The sequence below is a fragment of the Pholcus phalangioides genome, unplaced genomic scaffold (genome assembly GCF_987345545.1).
Source record: "Pholcus phalangioides strain wild (caught in Gottingen) unplaced genomic scaffold, Ppha-v1.0 ptg000004l_1, whole genome shotgun sequence".
Taxonomy (NCBI): domain Eukaryota; kingdom Metazoa; phylum Arthropoda; class Arachnida; order Araneae; family Pholcidae; genus Pholcus; species Pholcus phalangioides.
The window spans coordinates 34,936,578-34,956,460 of NW_028301597.1; the positions used below are offsets into that span (position 1 = coordinate 34,936,578).

The window sequence follows — 19,883 nt, forward strand, 5'->3', positions numbered from 1 at the left end:
ATTTAACTTATTTATCAGATCCTTCTCACCACATGAATGATGGTGGCATCATCAGGTGTCTAAGTTGTGTTATTGAATATTGAATTTTTAGATTAAAATTCAAAACAACTCATCAAGTACTTTTTGAATTAAACCACCTTTCTCATTAGCTTATAATAAACACTATCACATGAACAGGTAACAGAAAATTACTTGTTGAACAATGTGATGATTTTATGCACTTACAATTTTCAACTACAAAGAATAATATGGTGGGAAAGACCAGTCTTCTGTCTCCATTTCCTGTATGTGCTGGTTAAACATTAATACAAATTTTATTTTCATGTGAAAATTGCTGGTATAATTCATCCCCAGTGTGATAACATAACTTAAGGTTTTGTTTTTCCGGTTATGTTTGAAGTTTTGAAAAAAAAAACCAGTTAAGCATTTTTCATTTCTTTACATATTTGTTTTGTTTTTCAGGTAGTCATTGTGTGACAACAAAAAGTCAATTTACTGTGAAATCAGTTTTTGTGCAGCTAAAGAGATCAACGTCTCAAAACAAACAGCCAGCACTGCCACCATCCTCAGACAGAAATAGTTCTTTTAGAGAATTCGTGCACAGGGAGAGTCCAACCGAAATATGTGACAACAACAGAGTGTGCAATGAATCCACCCCAGAACCTAAAATCACTTATCCAGATGAAGGCAGCGGTGCTAGAAATCTAGGGGACATAAATGTGATAAACAGCAACTTGACAAACAATAGAGCCATGTTGAATGGTTCCCCTTTGGAAAGTTATCCTGCTGATTGCAATGGAATAGATGGGAACAAGAAACCGAAGCGACGGACGTCCCCTCTAAGTTTCCAGCAGAAATCTAAAGATGGCCAAAACGATAAAAAATCTGAAGGGAAGAAAGTTCAAGTCGCTGCATTAGAAGTGCAAAATGTGAAGAAAGCAATCAATCGATATGGTACTTTGCCGAAGGGTGTTCGCATTGGTGCTTATTTGGATTCTCTGCAGGAATACGGCCTGCCGGACAGTGCTGTTTGTCCTCCAGAGACAATCATGGAAGGTGAACTTGATTGCTTGCATGAGGTTACTGATATTCGATTGAGTCCATGTCTTCACGTGGAGCACGAAGAGGTGGTCAGTTCTATGACCAATGTCAGTCATGTAGAAATATGTAGTTCAAGGAAAGTCAGTGGACTGACCTATGAAAACCAAGCAGTTCATAATTCTCATCAGTTTTTCATGAGGCAGAAGTCAGATCTCACTCATAACAAGATGAATGACGTGTTGGATACTTTCGCCATTGCAGAGTCCCACCACATGAAGTCCCGGAAGCAGAATTTATCAGATCGTTTTATCTTGGCCAAGAAGGCAGGAAAAAAGTGTAGTGGTAGTCTAACTTGTATCAGGGAACCTGTAGATATGCTGGGTAATGTTTCAAATATTTTTATGAATCGCTCCACTCATCACTCCTCGTGGGAGAATTTCATGTCGAGCAATCTGGAAACAAACAGTAGTCTGGCTTTTGATTCAGATGCTGTTGATCCAAAAGCACTCAAACGTAGTGCCAAGAAGCGAGCCAAGAAAAAGTCCTCCTCTAAGGAACGACATTCTCGGAACAGCCCATCAAACTTGGAATCATACAATCAGAAAGACTGTGATGATGGAGATGGTAACAACTGTAGCAGCAGAAGCTCTAGTCACGTTTCGCTTTCCAAGATAAGCAACTCCAAGAAATTTTCTGCAAGTTCTTCTTGCATGTTTAGTCCTAATCAGCAGCTGCCATCAATCAAGGATGTTTCTAGTGAGAATATATTTAGTCAAAGCAAAGATACTAAGTCATCTGCAGCTAATGAGATATTAAATAGTCCCTTGCATCAGGGATACAATTCAGATTTTGATTCTATGAGTCGTCAAATGTTAGACGTCATCCCTGCTCCTGAAGAGTTTCAAAATGCTTCTGGTATGGATGACGATACCTGTTCCCCTAGTATATCACAAAGTCGTAAAAAACATTCAGCTAAAGGAGAAAAGAACAAGGCTGGAACGCCCGTGAAACCTACTGTGAATGGTAGCAGGAAGTCAAATTCTCATGTGTCAAAAGATGAGACTTGTCAGTCACCGCAATCCGAAGACAAGCTAACCAACACTGCCACCACTGATGGCACAAGAGATCCAAAACGTGAACGCAGCCTGAGTGAGGCATTTGTTTCAGAGAAAGCAAATATGATGATAAAAGACAGTAACTGCCGTAGATTGAGCTCTGGAAACATTAGCAACCTGAAGAAATTATGGGAAAGAGAGCTAGTCATCTATGACAAAGTAACTTATTCAGATGGTAAAAGTAGTCCATGCATCGATTTCGACAATGATTCAGACACTGTTTTGTCAGACAGTGTTTCTGTTGTTGGTAGTCGTAAGATGGATCTATCTTCATCCAAATGTGTGAATGAAACTGATGACTCTAGCCCTTTCTTGAAAGTTGGAGAAAATTTTGGCAAATGTAATGAAAGGTTACTTTGTCGTGAGTCTGAGGAAAAAACTGTCATCAGTCCTGGCTCAGACACTGCCATCCCAGAGAGGACCAATTCTTCTCAGCTTCAAAAGAAAGCTTCGTCTCCTGAAACTGAGGGAACAAAAAAAGGCAAAAGACATTCCATTTCTACCAGCAGCGACGTTAAAGCTGCGCAAAAAAATGGCAGAGGTAAGCAAGGTAGAGAGTTGAGCAAGAATTCTGTTCTCGAAATCTACAAAGTGCTCGAGGACATGATTGGCCAGGCGATCAATACACCTCACGGTTCCAACTCCAGGCTGGCTCAAGTATTGGATAGAGCAGTTCTGTTCTGCTCTGCATGCAATTACCACGCTGTGCATCTACCATCGCAAGACCAGGTACAGTTTCTTGAACTGATCTCGCTTCTGGAGAGCCAGAAGGAGCAACTGCATTCGAGTTGCCACTCTGTGAATTTGAAACTACTTTCAGATATGCAGGAAACGATAAAGAGTCTCATTGAAATCGTGCAGAGGTGAACAAGTTTAAGCTTCTCTCTATCTCTGTCTCTTTCTCTATATACTTCTGCTATGTAATCCTGACGTACTGATCTCATCTTTCATTATTTGTTCTTTCTATAAAAAAATAATTTTTTTTAACTGTTTATGAAAGTTTTTTTCCAATTATTTTTCACGTTGAGCGTGAAAAACAGTTTTTTCTTTCTACGAGACGATAAAAGAAAAATCATCTAGTCTACGTGACATTAAACTTTCGGGCATCATGTTATTAGTCAGTGTTAGTCATTGTATAGCCAGTTTTTAGTAGAAATTCATGTACATAACATGGAGACCACGTTGGATATATTTGTTATTGATTGTGTCATTATATAGACAATCCAATGACAAATTTTATAAGCTTCCTTTGCATATTGCACACGCTTCTTATTGTACGGAGTGCTTTTGTGTACTTTGTTAGTCTAGCGAGATTTTTAGAAAACTTGTAATTATCTCAATATTTTAGGAGAGATTATATCTCGTCAGTTTTGTTTTTATTATATCCGTTTTTTTTATTATCTCAGTTTTTTTAAAAAATACATTTCACCACTATGAACGTCATTTATTTTTTAAACGTTTAGTTATTACAAAATCGACTGTTTTTCCTATGAGAAGAAAAAAATAATGTTTGACGTACCTCATATTCATATAATTTTTATTAACCATATTAGAAATTTTGTTATTATACTAATATAAAGAGCTTGCGGAGAAATTATGGACTTTCATTCCATGAGAAAATAATAATGATAATAATTGATCTGATTCTCATCCGTTTTGATAGTTCAGAAACCATTAAGAGCTTCTTTTTTAGTGCCATATGCTCATTATGAATTATCTTGATATGTGTATATGCTGAAAAACTGCATGAAGCATGCATTTTCTTTGAGGAAATGGCATGTTTGAGTATACAGATCAAATGTAATCGTCTATCAGTTTGAGTTTATTGAATTTTTGTGAATACTTAGAATATTAGATATATATAAATGCAAAGACCTCAAAAGGCCAAATGCCCAATGAGGTGGCTGAAAAAAAGATGCCTGTAAAAAATATGGATGTCAAATATATCTAAAATATATGAAAGCAATCTTGAAACTATTCTGGTTGCTCTGAAATATGCAGTCAAACCTTGTTGTAATGTCATTATAGGAGGTACTTGATTAAAAACTGACCAAATGAACCAATCTTGCCATCATCAACTTTAACTAAGCACAATTTACTGGCTTTTTATTTAAAGCATTGTTCTTAAATTAGCATCAACCTGAGGATTCCCCTTGCTCAAATACAAAGGCAAAACCTATGATTTTCTGCATTATGCCATATTCGCATGCTTCATTTGAATTCTAATGGCTTTTTATTTCTGAAATACATTTCGTGTATTATTTTCCTCTGACTGCCTACTACAATTGGCTTGAATGTTGTCATATTTATGTTCTCATACCCCTTGCAAAATTGAGAAAGAGGTTCCAACAAATGAGCAATTAATCTTGTGTGATTAAATGAAATTAATCCATTTAATTAATCAATTTAAATTGGCAAGCATAGAAATATCTAGGAGGGGAAACTTTTGAGGGGGTTATATTAAGCAAATGAGAGATACCCGGAATGTCATTTCATGACAAAAAAAAAGGTTAGCGTCAATATTTAAAAAAATAGGGGGTGTTACATTTTGAGCAACACACTGTATTTATATGATTTACATAGAGTAGAATAATACAAAAATGTCCTTTGTTGCTTGCAACTTACTTTTCTACAATTGTTGAAGAATGCACCACATTGTGTCTCCACCATGCATGGTATTTCCCACCAAAATTCAACACAGGCCCGTCATTTGGGAGGGGTCAGGGGGCCGTTGCCCCCCCCCCTGGGTTTTGAAAATACACTAAAAAGGTATATATATATATATATATGTGCATACATTGAGTACATGTTCTTTGCACCCTTCTGGAAAAAGTTTGCCCCCCCCCTTCCTGGAAAAAGTTGAAATGACGGCCCTGATTACAGTAAAAAATTATCCTTGCTTGGCTTGTCAAGAAATAGGAATTCATGTATACCTCTGAGCCATTCTGCTAGTAATTACAGAAACTTCCTGAACAGCTCACAAGTAAAAATTAAATGTTTAGAAGTATCAATGCCAAAACAAGTTCAAAATATGAAATGCATTCATGTGGATTCAACTTGTGCAGCCAATGACTAACACTCTAACCACTCAACTGTCAGGTGACAAATTTCATATTGCAATTGCAATTTTGTGAAAAGTCTTAACCACATGGTTGTATCAGTTTCTTGTTATATGTAAAACCATATGTATAGTAAAACAAGATTGAGTCTGAAAAATGGCACTCTTTGCTTCGACCGCCTCTAATTTAGACCGGCCATGAGTGAATGCATAACACAAACTGGTTTATGATCAAAATTGTATATTTTTTATTTGATTTTTTTTTTTTTTTGGAAAAGGAGAAAAAAAACTTTTTGATGCTATAAACATCTTGAAATTGAGAAGGAAAAAAATCTCAAATAGATATAAGACTCTGGTGATTTCACCTTATCCCAGCTCTTAATGGAGTCAAAAAATCCCTGCTTTTAAGGAAAACGGGTCTATTTTTCTTTGATTCACTGGGCCATCTAACTTTCTACCATCCCACCTTGGAGGTCATTTGCTGAAGTTAAGGGAGGCTACTAAATGCCTCTTTTTCAGCACCTTGTGACATGGTGCTTGAAATAAGGAAAGCAGGGTCATGTCTCTAGCGGTCTGCATGGTTACACGTTTGCCTGATTACCAAGAAAACCTGGGTTCGATTCCCATCAGAGACCAGGTGACTTATCTTTCCGAGTTCACCTCATCATGATATCCAGAAAAGTAGGTCTATATCCTCCCTTAATGTGTCCCTTTGCTTCTCATACAATCCCAAGTTCAACTATATGCAGTGACTGTCTCATCCATACAACAAAATTAATTAAAGTATTTGGCCGGAAATTCTTCCACATTCTTTGTAATACAACTAATCATGACTACTTTTTTAAGAAAATCAGTCGCCGCACTCAAACACGTCATGCAACTTTTAATGAACTGGCAACAATATCCAGAAAAGACCTGTTTTCTTCCTTAATGTTTCTTTGTTTCTAATACAAATCAAGTTCAACTCAAAATTTGGAGGAGTAAAATTGACTCTTGATACTTGAATCACCCATCTAGATACATATTAGCAAATGCTGATTGAACATATAACTAGTGCTCTGGATTTCCCTCTTGGCTGGACAGGCTGCAGCCTACAGCTTAGAGGTCTGCAGAGGGCTTAAAAAATCTCAAATTGTTATTTTTTTTGGAGAAATTGCTCACAGATCAAATTATAACACATTATAGTTGGAAGACTTGAATTTTGTTATCACACATTACCAATTTTTAAAATGCTTTATATTAGGTCCTTAAATTACCATGTATTATATATTCAGCACAAAAAAAGCAACAATTTGTTGTTTACAAAGGACAGCTGAGCTGGGACATAATTAGCCCCATTACCTTCAATAGCCTAGAAGCCCATTAAACCTAAATCTGTCAGACCAGACAGGACCCAGGCTCTGTCCCTTTCAGGATACAAGTTCTTTACCCATGTGGATTGTGCCATGATGGGGGAATCAAACCTAAATTTGATTCTGCGTATAAACCCTCGTATTTGTACAGAACTTTTACAAAATGGCCACATATCTAGATTTGGTTAGAATATTTCCTTTCTTATATTGCCTTTCCTTTGTATTGTGAAACAAAAATTTGCCATCGCTTTGCCACCCTCCAGAGAAAGGAGACTGAGCAAATGATAATGTAAACAACTCAATAATAATTTGAATAAATAATTCACACAATATTCACGTCGTATTTAATTTTATCCCTAAATTTAAAAATATTTGTAGGACTAGAGCCTACAACTGTTACCATGTGGTGTTGAAATTTCAGAAACAATAACAGAAAGGAAATCTTGCTCGTTTGAATTTTCTACTTGAATGAAAATAGTTCAGGACCACCTATACAGCATCTTGGATCTCCTGATACATGCTTTGTGGAGGGAGACCTCCTACAAGAGTATGATGCTTAGGTAATCACTATGAAAGGTCATCATAGGCTCCTTTTGCAGCAAGAGACACTCCTCCACCCCCGTCTTGTCTGGGTGAGCCTATGCATTAGGAAAGCATAGCATTGTAGGTTTATATATTTTCGAAATAATGTAAAAAATTGAACCAGGGCTTAACAAAGAGCGTAACGAAAAATAAAGTATATATTGTAAATTATAATAGAAACATGGGACAAGTCAGGAAGCTTGCACAGTCACTGTAGTTGAACTGATCAGATTTCTCAGAAAAACTTATCATAGCTGATAAAGCTTCTTTTTACTAGTGCTATTCTTATCAGCTTGAGCAGTTGCTGGATTTCTTGTCTAAGCAGAACTTTTGAAATCCACTGTACCAAACTTAATTTGATGGCAAATGTCTGTTCTTGTTTTTGAGGTTAAGCAGTTTCAAGTACATAGCTGTTTACTGTCTGTTTATTTCTGTGCTTGTATTTGCAGAAAAATTGTGTTCTAAAAAATATTTGCAGTATTAATTGCTACCTTGGAAGAATTTCAGGAATGAAAATTATCCATGAAATAATGATCAAGAGGCTGAATTATGTTAATCAAGTTGAGTGGTTGCAGATTATAAGCCGCCTCTGAATATTGTATTTACTTGAATCTAATATGCACTTTTTCCCCTTCAAAATTGGACATGTTTATATGGGTGATCGTTAGAATCAGTGAATTATTAAGTGAATTTCATCATTAAGTGAAAATATGTATTTTTTGCAACTGGGGAATAATTTGTGTTACATTCTGGCATATTTGATTCTGATAAATTTCAAATTCTACTTTGAGCTGCAACACTTTATCCAAAATACTATATTTACTATCTCCTTTCTTTACCAGGGCAAAATATCTCAACTTAAAGTTGATGGAAGAGAGCCCTAGAGCTATTTTTAAGTAGTCCTAGAGGGAAAGAAGCTCTTTCGCTTCTCTCCCTTTCATCATCACGACATTAGTAACTTCTGTGAATGGAAATAATCTTTTTTCTGTTTCTTTTCCTCAAAGCTGATTTTTTGCTTCCTACTTCACTAAGAAGCATCACACATATATATAGAAAGGTTGGCTTAAACCTGCTCTTCGCTTATTTTTTTTCCCCTTCATTTCCCTAATGTTGACAAAGATATCAGTTTCAGAGATCCATTGCTGGTACTTCAGCTGCATGCCGTTTAAATTTTTTACCAAAAGCCTTGTATGTAAGGATGTTAAAAGAGTTGTTTTATGATCAGAAGAGTGACCGCAAGAATTTCATTGATAATTTTGCAGAAGATAATTGTTTTAAATTTATATTATGTGTAAATTAGTTGGTGAAAGGTTTTCTATGCTATGATAGACTTTTAAAGGATGCACTTTTTATGCATTTTATTTTAGTACATTAATACAATTTGACAACACAATGTATTAAATATGTGCATGCTCTCCCCCTCCACATCTTGCATCAAGGCCATACGTGCTGGGTTTTTTTGCGGGTTCTCCCGGACCAGTCTTTCACGGGCACTTCTATTTTAAATTTGCATCCTGAGAATACAGAAAAAACCATAGGTCCTCTGGCTGGGGGCCATGTGAGCCCCACTCTTATCGGGACAATGCATATGTGATGTCTGTTAGAAGAATTCAAGTGAAGGAATTCATGATGACTAGTGTATTATATATCAAACATGGCCACTATACGTATGTTATTTTACTTTGGCACATTTTTTTTTTTTTACTATCTCATAGCAAGTTCTCTAAACAGTTATATTTTACACTGATATGGTAAAAACATTCTTCCTAGATATTTAATACCAAATACACAATCTGGCCAAAAATAATGTCCCACACCCCAATACTTTGTAGTGAATTCACACCACTGCCCACATTCATTATATTAATAGTCATGCACTATCTAAATGCTTATTTTCAGTTGTATTTAAATCAATATTTCATTAATATTTTTGATTGATAGAAAAGGAATCGAATGGCTAACTTTTCTGATTCCTCTTGAACAAGTTCCATTGGCAATAGCTTGATTTAGATTTGATGGTAGCCCATTGCTGCCCTTGCAGATGTGAGGCTTGGTGCAAAAATAATAGGTGCATCTCAACAATTATATTACAACAAACATGTTTAGGACCCCCTTTGCCCCAATTTTTATATTTTGTGGGGGAGGGGAATAGCATCTATTATTTCAGACTACACAAGAATGCTGAGAAATATCCGTACAAAAAATTTCAAACACAAACAATTGTAAATTAACACAAAAATGGATGAAAATTCATTGATGAAGTTAATTTTAAACTAATGAGAGAAACAATTCTCAAAACTAACCAAAATTTTAGAATTGATAAACTAGAAATAATTGAAATAAATAAATCCTGCATCAATGAAAGTTCAGCACTTTTATTATTAATGATAGAAATAATTCCCGACGCTATGAATGAAATAGTTTTAGAATCTATGAAAATTCAAAATTAACAGAAGAAGTAATTCTAGAATTAATGAAAACTTTTATAATCAACAAAAGAAATAAGTCCAGAATACATTGAATAAATAATTACAGATTTTATGATTAGTGTAATTATTTATATATGAATAATTTTATTACTATTAATTTTATTTACCATTAATCATTAGAAGAAATAATTCCAGAATTGATGAAAACAATGATAGCAAAATTAATGAAAGAAATGATTTCAGAATTGATGAAAATTAAGAGTAAATTAAACTAATTACTCCATAATTGATAAAAATTTCAAAATTAATGCAAGAAATTTGAGAATTTTTGAAAGCCTCCAATAATTTAATGTGAATTCTGGGGCCGCACAAAGCATGGCAGTCTGGTGCAACTGCATCTGTTGCACACTCTTGAGGCAGTTCTTTGGTGGCCGATAAGTATCCAAATAATGTCTCGTGCTCTCAACAAAATTTATGAGGCAGGTATATTTTCCTACTTTCATCCTGAAACATGTCATCTCATTCAGAAAAATAATGTCCATTGATGGAGATACAGGAATATATATAGTCATCAAATACGCAGAGATGCACAGTTTAATTTCATTATTGGTCAGTATTGCTGAGCCTGTAATCTAGCCAAACGGAACCAACCCTTGCAATTATACTGAAGCTTGCACAGCTGATAATGTATGAGATGCAGCAACAACTTTTTTTGGTCATGCAGGGTACCTTCAGATTTTCAGTCAAGAAAAACTTTCCTAACTAGGCAGATGTTCATGACATTTTGAAACTTAGGCTCACAATAAAAAACTGAAGACTGAAAACTTCAGATTCCAAGAACATTTTCGCAAATTGGCCATCATTTTCCACTCAGTACAAATAGTTGTAGTTTCCAGGGCTTGACAAATTTCGAAAATATCTAGGTGCCAGAACAATGTTTTAGGCGCCAAACATTTTTTTCCAAAAAAAACAGGTAAAAAATTGTATTTCTTTCTTCTCTTCCTGGACATAGTTGCTGTCTTTGTTATTGATCGATACGCTGATATAAGTCTCAAAAATTTTGTATTGTCCTCAGATTTCAATTCCGCGACTGCCCATAGAAAATTTTAGGCGCCAATACTAATTTCTTATTTGTCATGGCAACTTGGTACCTGGGATTTGTCCAGCCTTTGTAGTTGCATACTCTAAAGAAAGGAAAAATTTAGTACAAATTGTTATAATAGCATGAAAATGTCAACACCTCAAGATAGTTTTAATGTTGGTTATTTTAATTAGAGTTTGTTTTATTTCTACGAATCTTTTTATCACTCGTAGATTTCACCAACAGTAATTGGCTGTTCAGTGAAAAATTACATGTTAAGCAATAGCTGTTTGTAATACATAAACTGCTGTTGCTTGATTTTATACAACAACTATTTTAGAGAAAATTGTAACTCCATGTATGATTCTTAATTGGTTTATACACACTTTTTCATTCCTACTGTTACTAATATGCTTTCCTATGAGTCTTTCCTTGATGGTGCTGTTCGTAGCTTTAAGTGTATTGTTAAGATATTGTAAGTCACACAAATCACGAAATTCAGTTTTCTAATGTATATATAAAAGTAATGTGAACACATGAAATTTTGTTTATAGGATTTTTTTCCCTGTGTAAAATTGAGACTAAGTCAATGTTTTCATGTTGATTTCCAGCGATATATGATATGTATAAGGAATGTCATTGAATCATGCATGTGTGATGGGAAAAGAATGTGTTTTTTCTGTGAGAAATGACGTAACCTGGGACGCACAAAGTGGTGGAGTAACGAGTGTGAATGAATGTTGTTGAGTGTTGATTCCCGAAATAGCTGACGATTGCTAGTAGTTTTAGTTTCGGTTATAAACATGTAAAAACAAAAAATCGCTTTTTATGTCCGGTTCAATCATTTATGTCCGTGAATCTCTCACTCATGTCAACAAATGATTACTCGAGCTTGACTGATGTGTGTGTGTGTGTGTGTGTAACTATGCATTTAATACAAACATTTGTCTTTGTTGCTGTTACAGTATTGTACTGTTCGCTTTAGTATGTATGAGCATGTGACATTCTCGCGTCTTATGTTTGTTGTCATGCTCGTGTGAACGGGATGCACAAATTCTGATTTGTTACTGAATTTTTTTTTCTATTTATTATTCTTTTTTTATATAATTTTTTAATGTTATTGATTGTCTTTTTTTCAATTATTTGTTTGTTAGAAAAAAATATTTATTGAAGCATATAAATTATTTTTTATTTCCTGCCGAAAGTGAATTCGAAAAGTAGTGTACTTCGAGCAATAAAATTGCATTAAAAATAAAGATAAGTTTTTTCTTTTCAGTTTTGGCTGCGCTTTATTTTTATTGATTAGTCCTCGATTCGAGATTAAGTTATATTGGTAAATATAAATGTTACTGATTTTATTTTAAGGTTTCTGACTACGTTTAAAAAAACATCATTTTGGGAGAGAACATCAATTTTTTAAAACTATGAAAGCCCCATTGTGATTCCAAAACAGGCCTTTTTTTGTTTATTAGACACTTAGAATCAAAGTTACGTCCACTTTAGTGTTGCATTTTTACATGCAAGTAATCCATGAATAGAAATTTCAAATGTGTTTTCATATGAAGAATGCTATTTTTGACATTTTACTTGAATTTGAAACATGATTTCTAAAAATCTATTGATTTGTATCACTACAAAATTTAATGTAATATGACCAAAAATATGATATTTTGCCATATATTGTTAAAGTCAAGAACTAAAGTATAACCCTAGAATACTGACTCTACATCTCAGAGATGTAGAGATATAAGCAGTTAACATGCAGTTTTTATCTGCTTTTTTTTAATTAATATTCTAGGATTAAAGTATCACATGCACTTGTCTGCAGGGCTCCCACTTGTCTTACTTTTCCTAATTTTTTTGCCTAATCCTATCAGCAAAATTTTAATTGAGGAAGGAGCCATCAATATACTGCCAAATAATACAAATATAGTAGATTGCAAATAATGATTCTGCCAAAGAAATTGCATCGTTTTTCAGGTTATTGGGGGGTGATACGTTAACCATTTGGTTTATTAATTTCTTTCTTGCTTAGCTTGAGTGCTCAGCAAGTGGAGTAGTCATTAAAAGCTTCTGTCTGGATGGAAAAATGATTTTGTATTTACCACTTCATGGTCGTGGACATTGTACAGTAATTTACATTCATCATTCAAATTATGGTGCACATTTTGTGTATAGCTGAAACAGTTTGCATAAAAAAGCAGTTGAATTTGGTGATCCTGATACTCCCAATAGCATTCAGTTGTCTGAGGGCATGCAAGGGCATAAACAATATTTGCAAAGAACTAGAAATGAAAGTGCTTCATTTGTAAAAAACGATTAAACTGGCATTGAATAGTAAAATGTAAACGAATTCCTTCAAAGAAAGGATGGACAACGCTGTAAAACCATCTGATTCACTTTGACTTATTTACATCGGAGCTTGTAATTTACACATTTTGCACTGTGCTTTTGAAAGTGGTCTCGAAAGAACGTCATTCGTGAAAAGCGTAGATGTTGTTGTGCAGTATCGAAGAGAGTTGACAGACTGGACTTTGGAGAAGACTCCAAAAAAGAATGTAATATATATTTTTGAGAGAGACGGAAATTAATTATCAGCAGCTGTTAGCATACTGTTTTGGCCTAAAATTGTTTTTGTAACCAAGTAATTTGTCATTTTGCGTTAGCTCGAATCAATCTTATAGGATACTGAATAGCGCCATGAAAATAAAGAAGTTATTTAAAATAATAAATTTTTGAGGAATTTTTTTTATTATGTTGTCCACAAAGGCGGCGGGGGGGGGGGGTAACACACCCCCCTTCCTACTTTTCGTAATTTTTTGTGTGGGAGCCCTGTGTATTATTGTTTTACAGACGATATGTGGAATGCAATTCACGAGATTCTCACAAATAAAACAGATTTCGGGTGTAACTTATGAGCATCCATAAAACCCTTGAAATTTGGGTAGCGAACCTGCATCATCACGAGCTAAATCTACTGCAAAAAAAAAAAAAAATTCATAGAATTTTACACAATCGTGTTTCGAATATTACATGAATTTTGCTTAAAATTTGACATAAAAAATGACCTTCCATAGAAAACATGGTAGTTGGGAATTATTATTTTTATCACCATTTCGGGACAATTTCAATCAAAAATGTTATCGAAGTTCATTCCAGTAGCATTCCATAGAAAAATGCTAAGAAAGGCAGCCGGAGATGCTTTAAACTGCGCAGTGAATAGATAATTCTCTCACTGATAAGCTCTCGATGAATGTTAGATGCTTACATGAGAATTTTGTCTTTATAAGGAGCGCGAGTTTAACATTCACACATTTAAAGCAGTGAAACCCCTCTTGTGACGGTCACCCCTCTTTCACGGCCAAATAATTATTTTCCCCATGAATAATAAAAGTATGCTGTGAAACCCCTGATTAGCAGTCACCCGTCTTTTACGAACGAATTTTTTCATCCTAAAAAATGTCCGTAAAAGATTGGTTTTACTATAAATGTATTCTCACTTGATGCTTTTTAATGCCTTCTTTAAATAGTGTTATCAATTGATTGATATCAATCATGATTTTATCTGCGACGTACGCAGTCTCAAAAAATGGTCTGCGGGCCAGTTCTGGCCCCTGGAGTCATCTAATGTGACTCACGATCCCAAAACTAATTTTGTGAAAACTAAGTGGCACATTTCCAGATGACTAAAGTGGCGAAGGCGGTGCACGTCAATTAAGAGACTTGCGGCACATTCCCAGAGCACTACTGACTCACGGCCTATTTACACATCACCGCGGCAAAGTAAATTTCAAGAGCACTTAAGTGACCCGCAACACAGTTCCAGAGTACTCGGGTGGCCCGCGCTACATTTCCAAATCTTTTGAATGGCCTGCGGCACATTTCTAGTTCACTTGAGTAACCCGCAGCATATTTACAGATAACTTGAGTGATCTGCGGCACAGTTCCAGATCATTTAGGTGTCCCACGGTATATTCCCAGATTACTTTAGTGAGGAAGGAGCGCGGATTATTCACATATCACTTCGGCGAAGTTCCACATTACTTCAAGCTACACGCGCCACATTCACAGATCACTTGTATGACCTGCGGCACTACCCCAGGTCACCTGATCAAGTGGCCTATGTCACGTTTTCAAATCAATGAAGTGGCCCGCACTCTTCTAAATGTCGAACACCCCGATGTACAATGTGCTTCACCGAAAGTGTCCGAAAATAACAAAAAAAAACAATAAAATAACAAAAATTCTACTGAAACAAAACTATCAGCAAAAAACAAAAAAATTCTGTGATGGTTGAGCCATTTTTCAAACATGGGATTGTTAGGGTAAATATACAGGGTGCATAGCAAACAGGCAGTATAGCATTTTACTGGCGAACCGTTGATCCTAGAAAGCATACTTCCAATTAGAAAAAGTTTCCAAACAACATGTAATACTGAGATATGTCATTCATTTTGCATGAGGTTGTATAGTTATTAAATACAAAAAATTAACTTTTTAATATAGTCCCGCAAAAACCCAGTTGGAAAATTTTTACCTTGTCTTTCCTGATGCCAACAAAAAAAATTCCATGTTTCTAAGTGCAATATTCAAATTCGAAAAAAAACGGAGGAAATTTTTGAAAAAAAAAAAAAATTTAAATGCGGGTAAAACGGATTTTCCGAGCTGTTTTTTCCCCAAAATTTCAAAATATTCAAAAATATCTTATAGAATATTGCACTTAGAAAGATAGATTTTTTCTTGTGGGGCAACAATTTTCTAATTGAGTTTTAGACCACACGGAGCTGTATAAAAAGTTAATTTTTATATTTTAATAACTACACAATCCCTTGAACCACAAATGATATATCTGATTACTACACGTTATTTGGAAACTTATTCTAATTGGAAGTATACCTCTAGGATCAACAGTTCGCCAGTAAAATGCAATTCCCTCTGTTTGATTGTCATACGGTTCCAAATAAAAAAAAATTACAATTATTAAAATTAGCATTTCTTTCTCTCGTATATAGAAATGTCTTCTCCACTTGTTAATACAAGATTCATCGAAAGACTGGTTATTTGTAATCATCACAAATAACCAGTCTTTCGAGGAATCCTGTATTAACAAGTGGAGAGGGCATTTCTATATACATGTGGCCATCTGGTGACCTGTCATTCACGAGCTATTAGTTGACTGCTGCCGCCGTCCATGTGTACAGAGCCTTTCAACATATATATATATATATATACGCTCCAAGGTTGAAATATACTGTCTGTTTCCATAGCTTAGTTGGTAGAGCACTCGTCCGGCTAACGAAACCGGGGTTCGAGTCCCCGTGGAGGGCGATGAATTTTCTTCCTTGTAATCATCATCTCCAAAAATAACCAGTCTTTCGATGAATCTTTCTCTCACCGAAAGGAGTTTTATCCTGCAACAGGTAAAATGATTCATGAATGAGAATTCACTGAAATATCTGTGATAAAAATATAAAAAAACTCCTATTAATTTTTTTTCAAAAATTTTCGAAATCATAAAACATTTTTTAGGCTTATTTTACACTAGAAAAGTGGCAAAATTCATGAACTTCAGGGTTGCTGCGTATTGATAAGTATCAGTTTTATGTGCATTTGTTTTTTAAGGCGAATCACCTGTTGGACTTTTGCGTATGTTTGTGTATATTACTTCCAAAGCCATAAATTGGCCAGTTTCGTTAAATATTGATATGGCCATCGTCCGAATTTCGGACATTCCGGTTCGCGAAATGTTCGGTGATCCCTGGCCAATGTCCGATAACAAAAGATATGATTCGGTATCATCGTCAAGTTGGAGCATTTTTTCGTGATAATTATGTTAACGTTAGTTATGGCAACCCATCAAACCGCAATTAAATCACGATGCGATCATTTTTACTCCAAAATTTGTCAGGAAGAACTATATGTTTATATAATTATTTTTATTGTTTTTTTCGCTCGTCGCATGGAGCTAATCCTATGTAGTTGATCACACGTAGGTGGAAAAAAAATGGATTTGGCTCCTACCGGGCCGTTTTACATCAGCACATCAAGCTTTGGCCAGGGATCCCCGGCCACTTCGAGAAATGGTCGGCCCCGTCGAGCATTGGCCGCGTTTCGGGCTTTGGCAGCAACATGTGCATGGTGCCTTGGAAAATCTTTTGAACTTGGAATGATCTTATGACCCGTATTTTATGGGACATCGATATAATAATTTCGTGATTTTTTTTTTCTGTCATAGTTTTCCGTCATAACTATCATAATCAATAATTTTTTATTGCTTTTAATTGGTAAATCCAAAAAAACTACGTGCTTTCGAAAAATTGAATACGAACACATTGCCTGTGAACTATTATGCCCAAAAAATTGCTTGGATGGGCCAAACAATATTTTCGGAATGGTTTCACAACGCTTTCGTGCCTCAAGTTAGAGCTCATATATCCGAAAAGCTGCTGCCGTAGGAAGCACTGCTGTTGATGGACAATTCCCCGACACATCCATGACCTCCTAAATTACACAGTTATCTAGGTGGTCGTGCACATCCTCCCTCTTGTGAACCCAAAAGTGATGATGGCTAAGTAACGTGTCTCTTTCTCCCAAGGAATGCAACTCCACTTATTCAGCCTATGGACCAGGGCATAATTGAAAATATGAAGCGACGTTACAGAAAAGCTTTTACTGAAGGCTCTCTTTCATCTGATGTCAAAGGATTTTCAGAGAGATACAACATAAAGGGCGCTATTTTCATTTTCGTCTCAAGCCCACATCCGAACACGGCCAAATTTTCAGTATATCTTAATGGGACCATGGGAGAGAGATATATATGCAATAAAAAAAATAGTTCAATTTTTGACAACCAGGTGAAAAACAGGAACATTATTATTGCATTTTTTTTTTCATGGTCCATAACGCGTATGTACTAATGTTTCAATGGAATACATCCATCAGAACGGGTGCTACATAGGTTGGTACTCAGACCTCTGTTGCGTCTGCTGTGGTGGACGCATTCCATTGAAACTCGGTATATACGCTTATGGACCATGGGAAAAAACTGCAATTAAAAAAGTACCAATTTTTCACATGGTGGTCATAAATTGAACTATTTTCTTTTACTGCATAAATTTCTCTCCCATGGTCTTATTATGATATTCTAAAAATTTGGCTGTGTTCGGATGAGTAGTTTCTGAGAAAAAATATTCACACACACACAGAGTAAGGTAACTTTAATAATAATCACTCTGTGTGATCAGATGGTCTTAGTAAAGATATCGATCCACATAAATAAATATTTTTTCCTTTTTAAGTGGCATTTTTTGACATACAATAAACAAAATCAATCGGAAAAAAAAAATTTTAATGGTCAGTTTTAGCTCAGGTATGAAGAGGTTATAGATGGATAGAATTCCAAACTTCAAAGTCAAAATGCACTACGTAATCAAAGGAACTAAAATTTATTTCACGGCCTGGAGCAATAGCACCCTCCAAACCTGCCCATTTCCAGCCCTGCCCACTGCTAATTACAACACCTAAAAATGTCGATAACGTCAAATACAAAAAACAACGCCACAACAAGCAAAATGCCTAACGAGTTGGCTGTTAAAAAGAGGCCCACAACAAATATGGATGTCATGTATTTCAAAAATACAGCAACCCAATTAAAAATGCATTCCCTCTTCATTAACTCAAGCTCTTGTGGTACTTTGAGGTCCTTTGCGTGGGTCGGAGGTCCGGTGGCGCGATACCGGGCCCAGCGTTCGACCCGTGGTCTTGGTGGCTGGCGGGGCTTTTTCTTTTCTTTTTACAGCATGGCCCAGCCGTATAAGGTAGCCTGCTTATATCCCACAAGGGACAGAGCGGGGGTCATGTTTGGTGTTTGCATAACTCAAACCCCGTGTGCCAATAAGGACAGGCGTAACTCTTCTCTGCACCTCTTCAACCAAGTCTATGTCTTTCCGTAGGTATGGTGTCCAAAACATTACAGCATACTCCAGTCCAGGACGAACTAAGTCTCGAAAAAGCGGAAGAATGACTTTAGGAGAACGTGAAGAGACCTTTTTGAAAATGATACCAAGCATTCTATTCGATTTTTTGACCACCGCTGAACAATGTTCAGAAAACCTAAGCCGTTCGTCAATGACAATTCACAAACCGGTGACCCTAGTTGAATCCGTGATAGTAACACCATTCAACTAGTAAGAGAACCGTGGGTTGTTCGAACCGAAATGAGTGACCATGCACTCGTCAACGCTAAACATCATACTCTATTCATTTGCCCATGCTCCAATCCTGTTTAAGTTGGTCTGGAGCAACTCCCTATCGCTTTGATTCCTGACCCCCCTGTTTAAAACAATTAAATAAATCACTAAAAGAAAATTGCACTCGAAACAGTCATCGGAAAATCGTTAAAAATCTCCGAACAAAAAAAAATAAAAAATTCGATCTATAAGATTCATTTTATTGATATTATTTTCTATCCCGATGGAATGAAACCACGGGCTTGAAACGGGGAATCTGTTGGTGTAGGAACTGGAAAAAAAAAAAGTGGAGCAGAGAGCAGGAGATATCCTGCGTCAGCTATTTGGTTGGTTTTCTTTTTTTCCTTTGACGTCGTAGGCAACAGCAGTAGCAGCAGCAAGCAGGTCGTTTTCATGCTCCATCACCCAAGAGACGGGCCTTTCCGATTATGGTTCAATCCCTTCAGGGCGGCTGTGGCCCCACACACATCTTTCGTTCTTTTTTCTCTTCGTACTCTCTCCTCTCCGTTATATTTCTTCTCCTCCTTCTTCAAGACGTTCATCTTGAATGTCACCTTGGTCCTGCCTTTTCTTCGATTGCTTTCCGTCGTCTCACCTCACAGCAACGTGAGAATCTCTCTCTCTCCCTCTTTCTCTCAATGGAGAATCATGTCGAGCCTTTTTTTTTTTCCTTGTGTATTTTATTTAAGGAGGTAGAAAAATAAATAAGGAAAGGCATCTCGAGTCTCCGATATTTTAACCCTTATAAGTCCTTTTCTTTATTAGTTTTTTTTTATATATATTCTCGTACTTTCCGTTTTTCCAGATCGCGGGAAACAAGATGGAGGTGGAAAAAATATACGAAATGAAATCGTTGAAACTGTGTGGAATGGGTTTCTGAAACATACAGGGTACACAGCAAACAAGGGGGGGTATAGCATTTTACTGGCGAATCGTTGATCTTAGAGGCATACTTCCAATCGGAAAAAGTTTGCAA

General features: G+C 35.9%; 1 protein-coding gene across 2 annotated transcripts in view; it reads left to right on the forward strand.

Annotated features, from left to right (window-relative positions):
• LOC149087336 (uncharacterized) overlaps positions 1 to 5,481 on the forward strand; it is a 36,760-nt gene extending 31,279 nt beyond the window's left edge. For both annotated transcript variants that reach the window (XM_089231390.1, XM_089231391.1), the window contains exon 11: positions 463 to 5,481. In XM_089231390.1, the coding sequence (XP_089087516.1) occupies positions 463 to 3,023 (2,561 nt within the window). In that variant the 3' untranslated portion in view covers positions 3,024 to 5,481. The remainder of the gene's footprint in view (positions 1 to 462) is intronic.
• Positions 5,482 to 19,883: the final 14,402 nt, after the last annotated feature.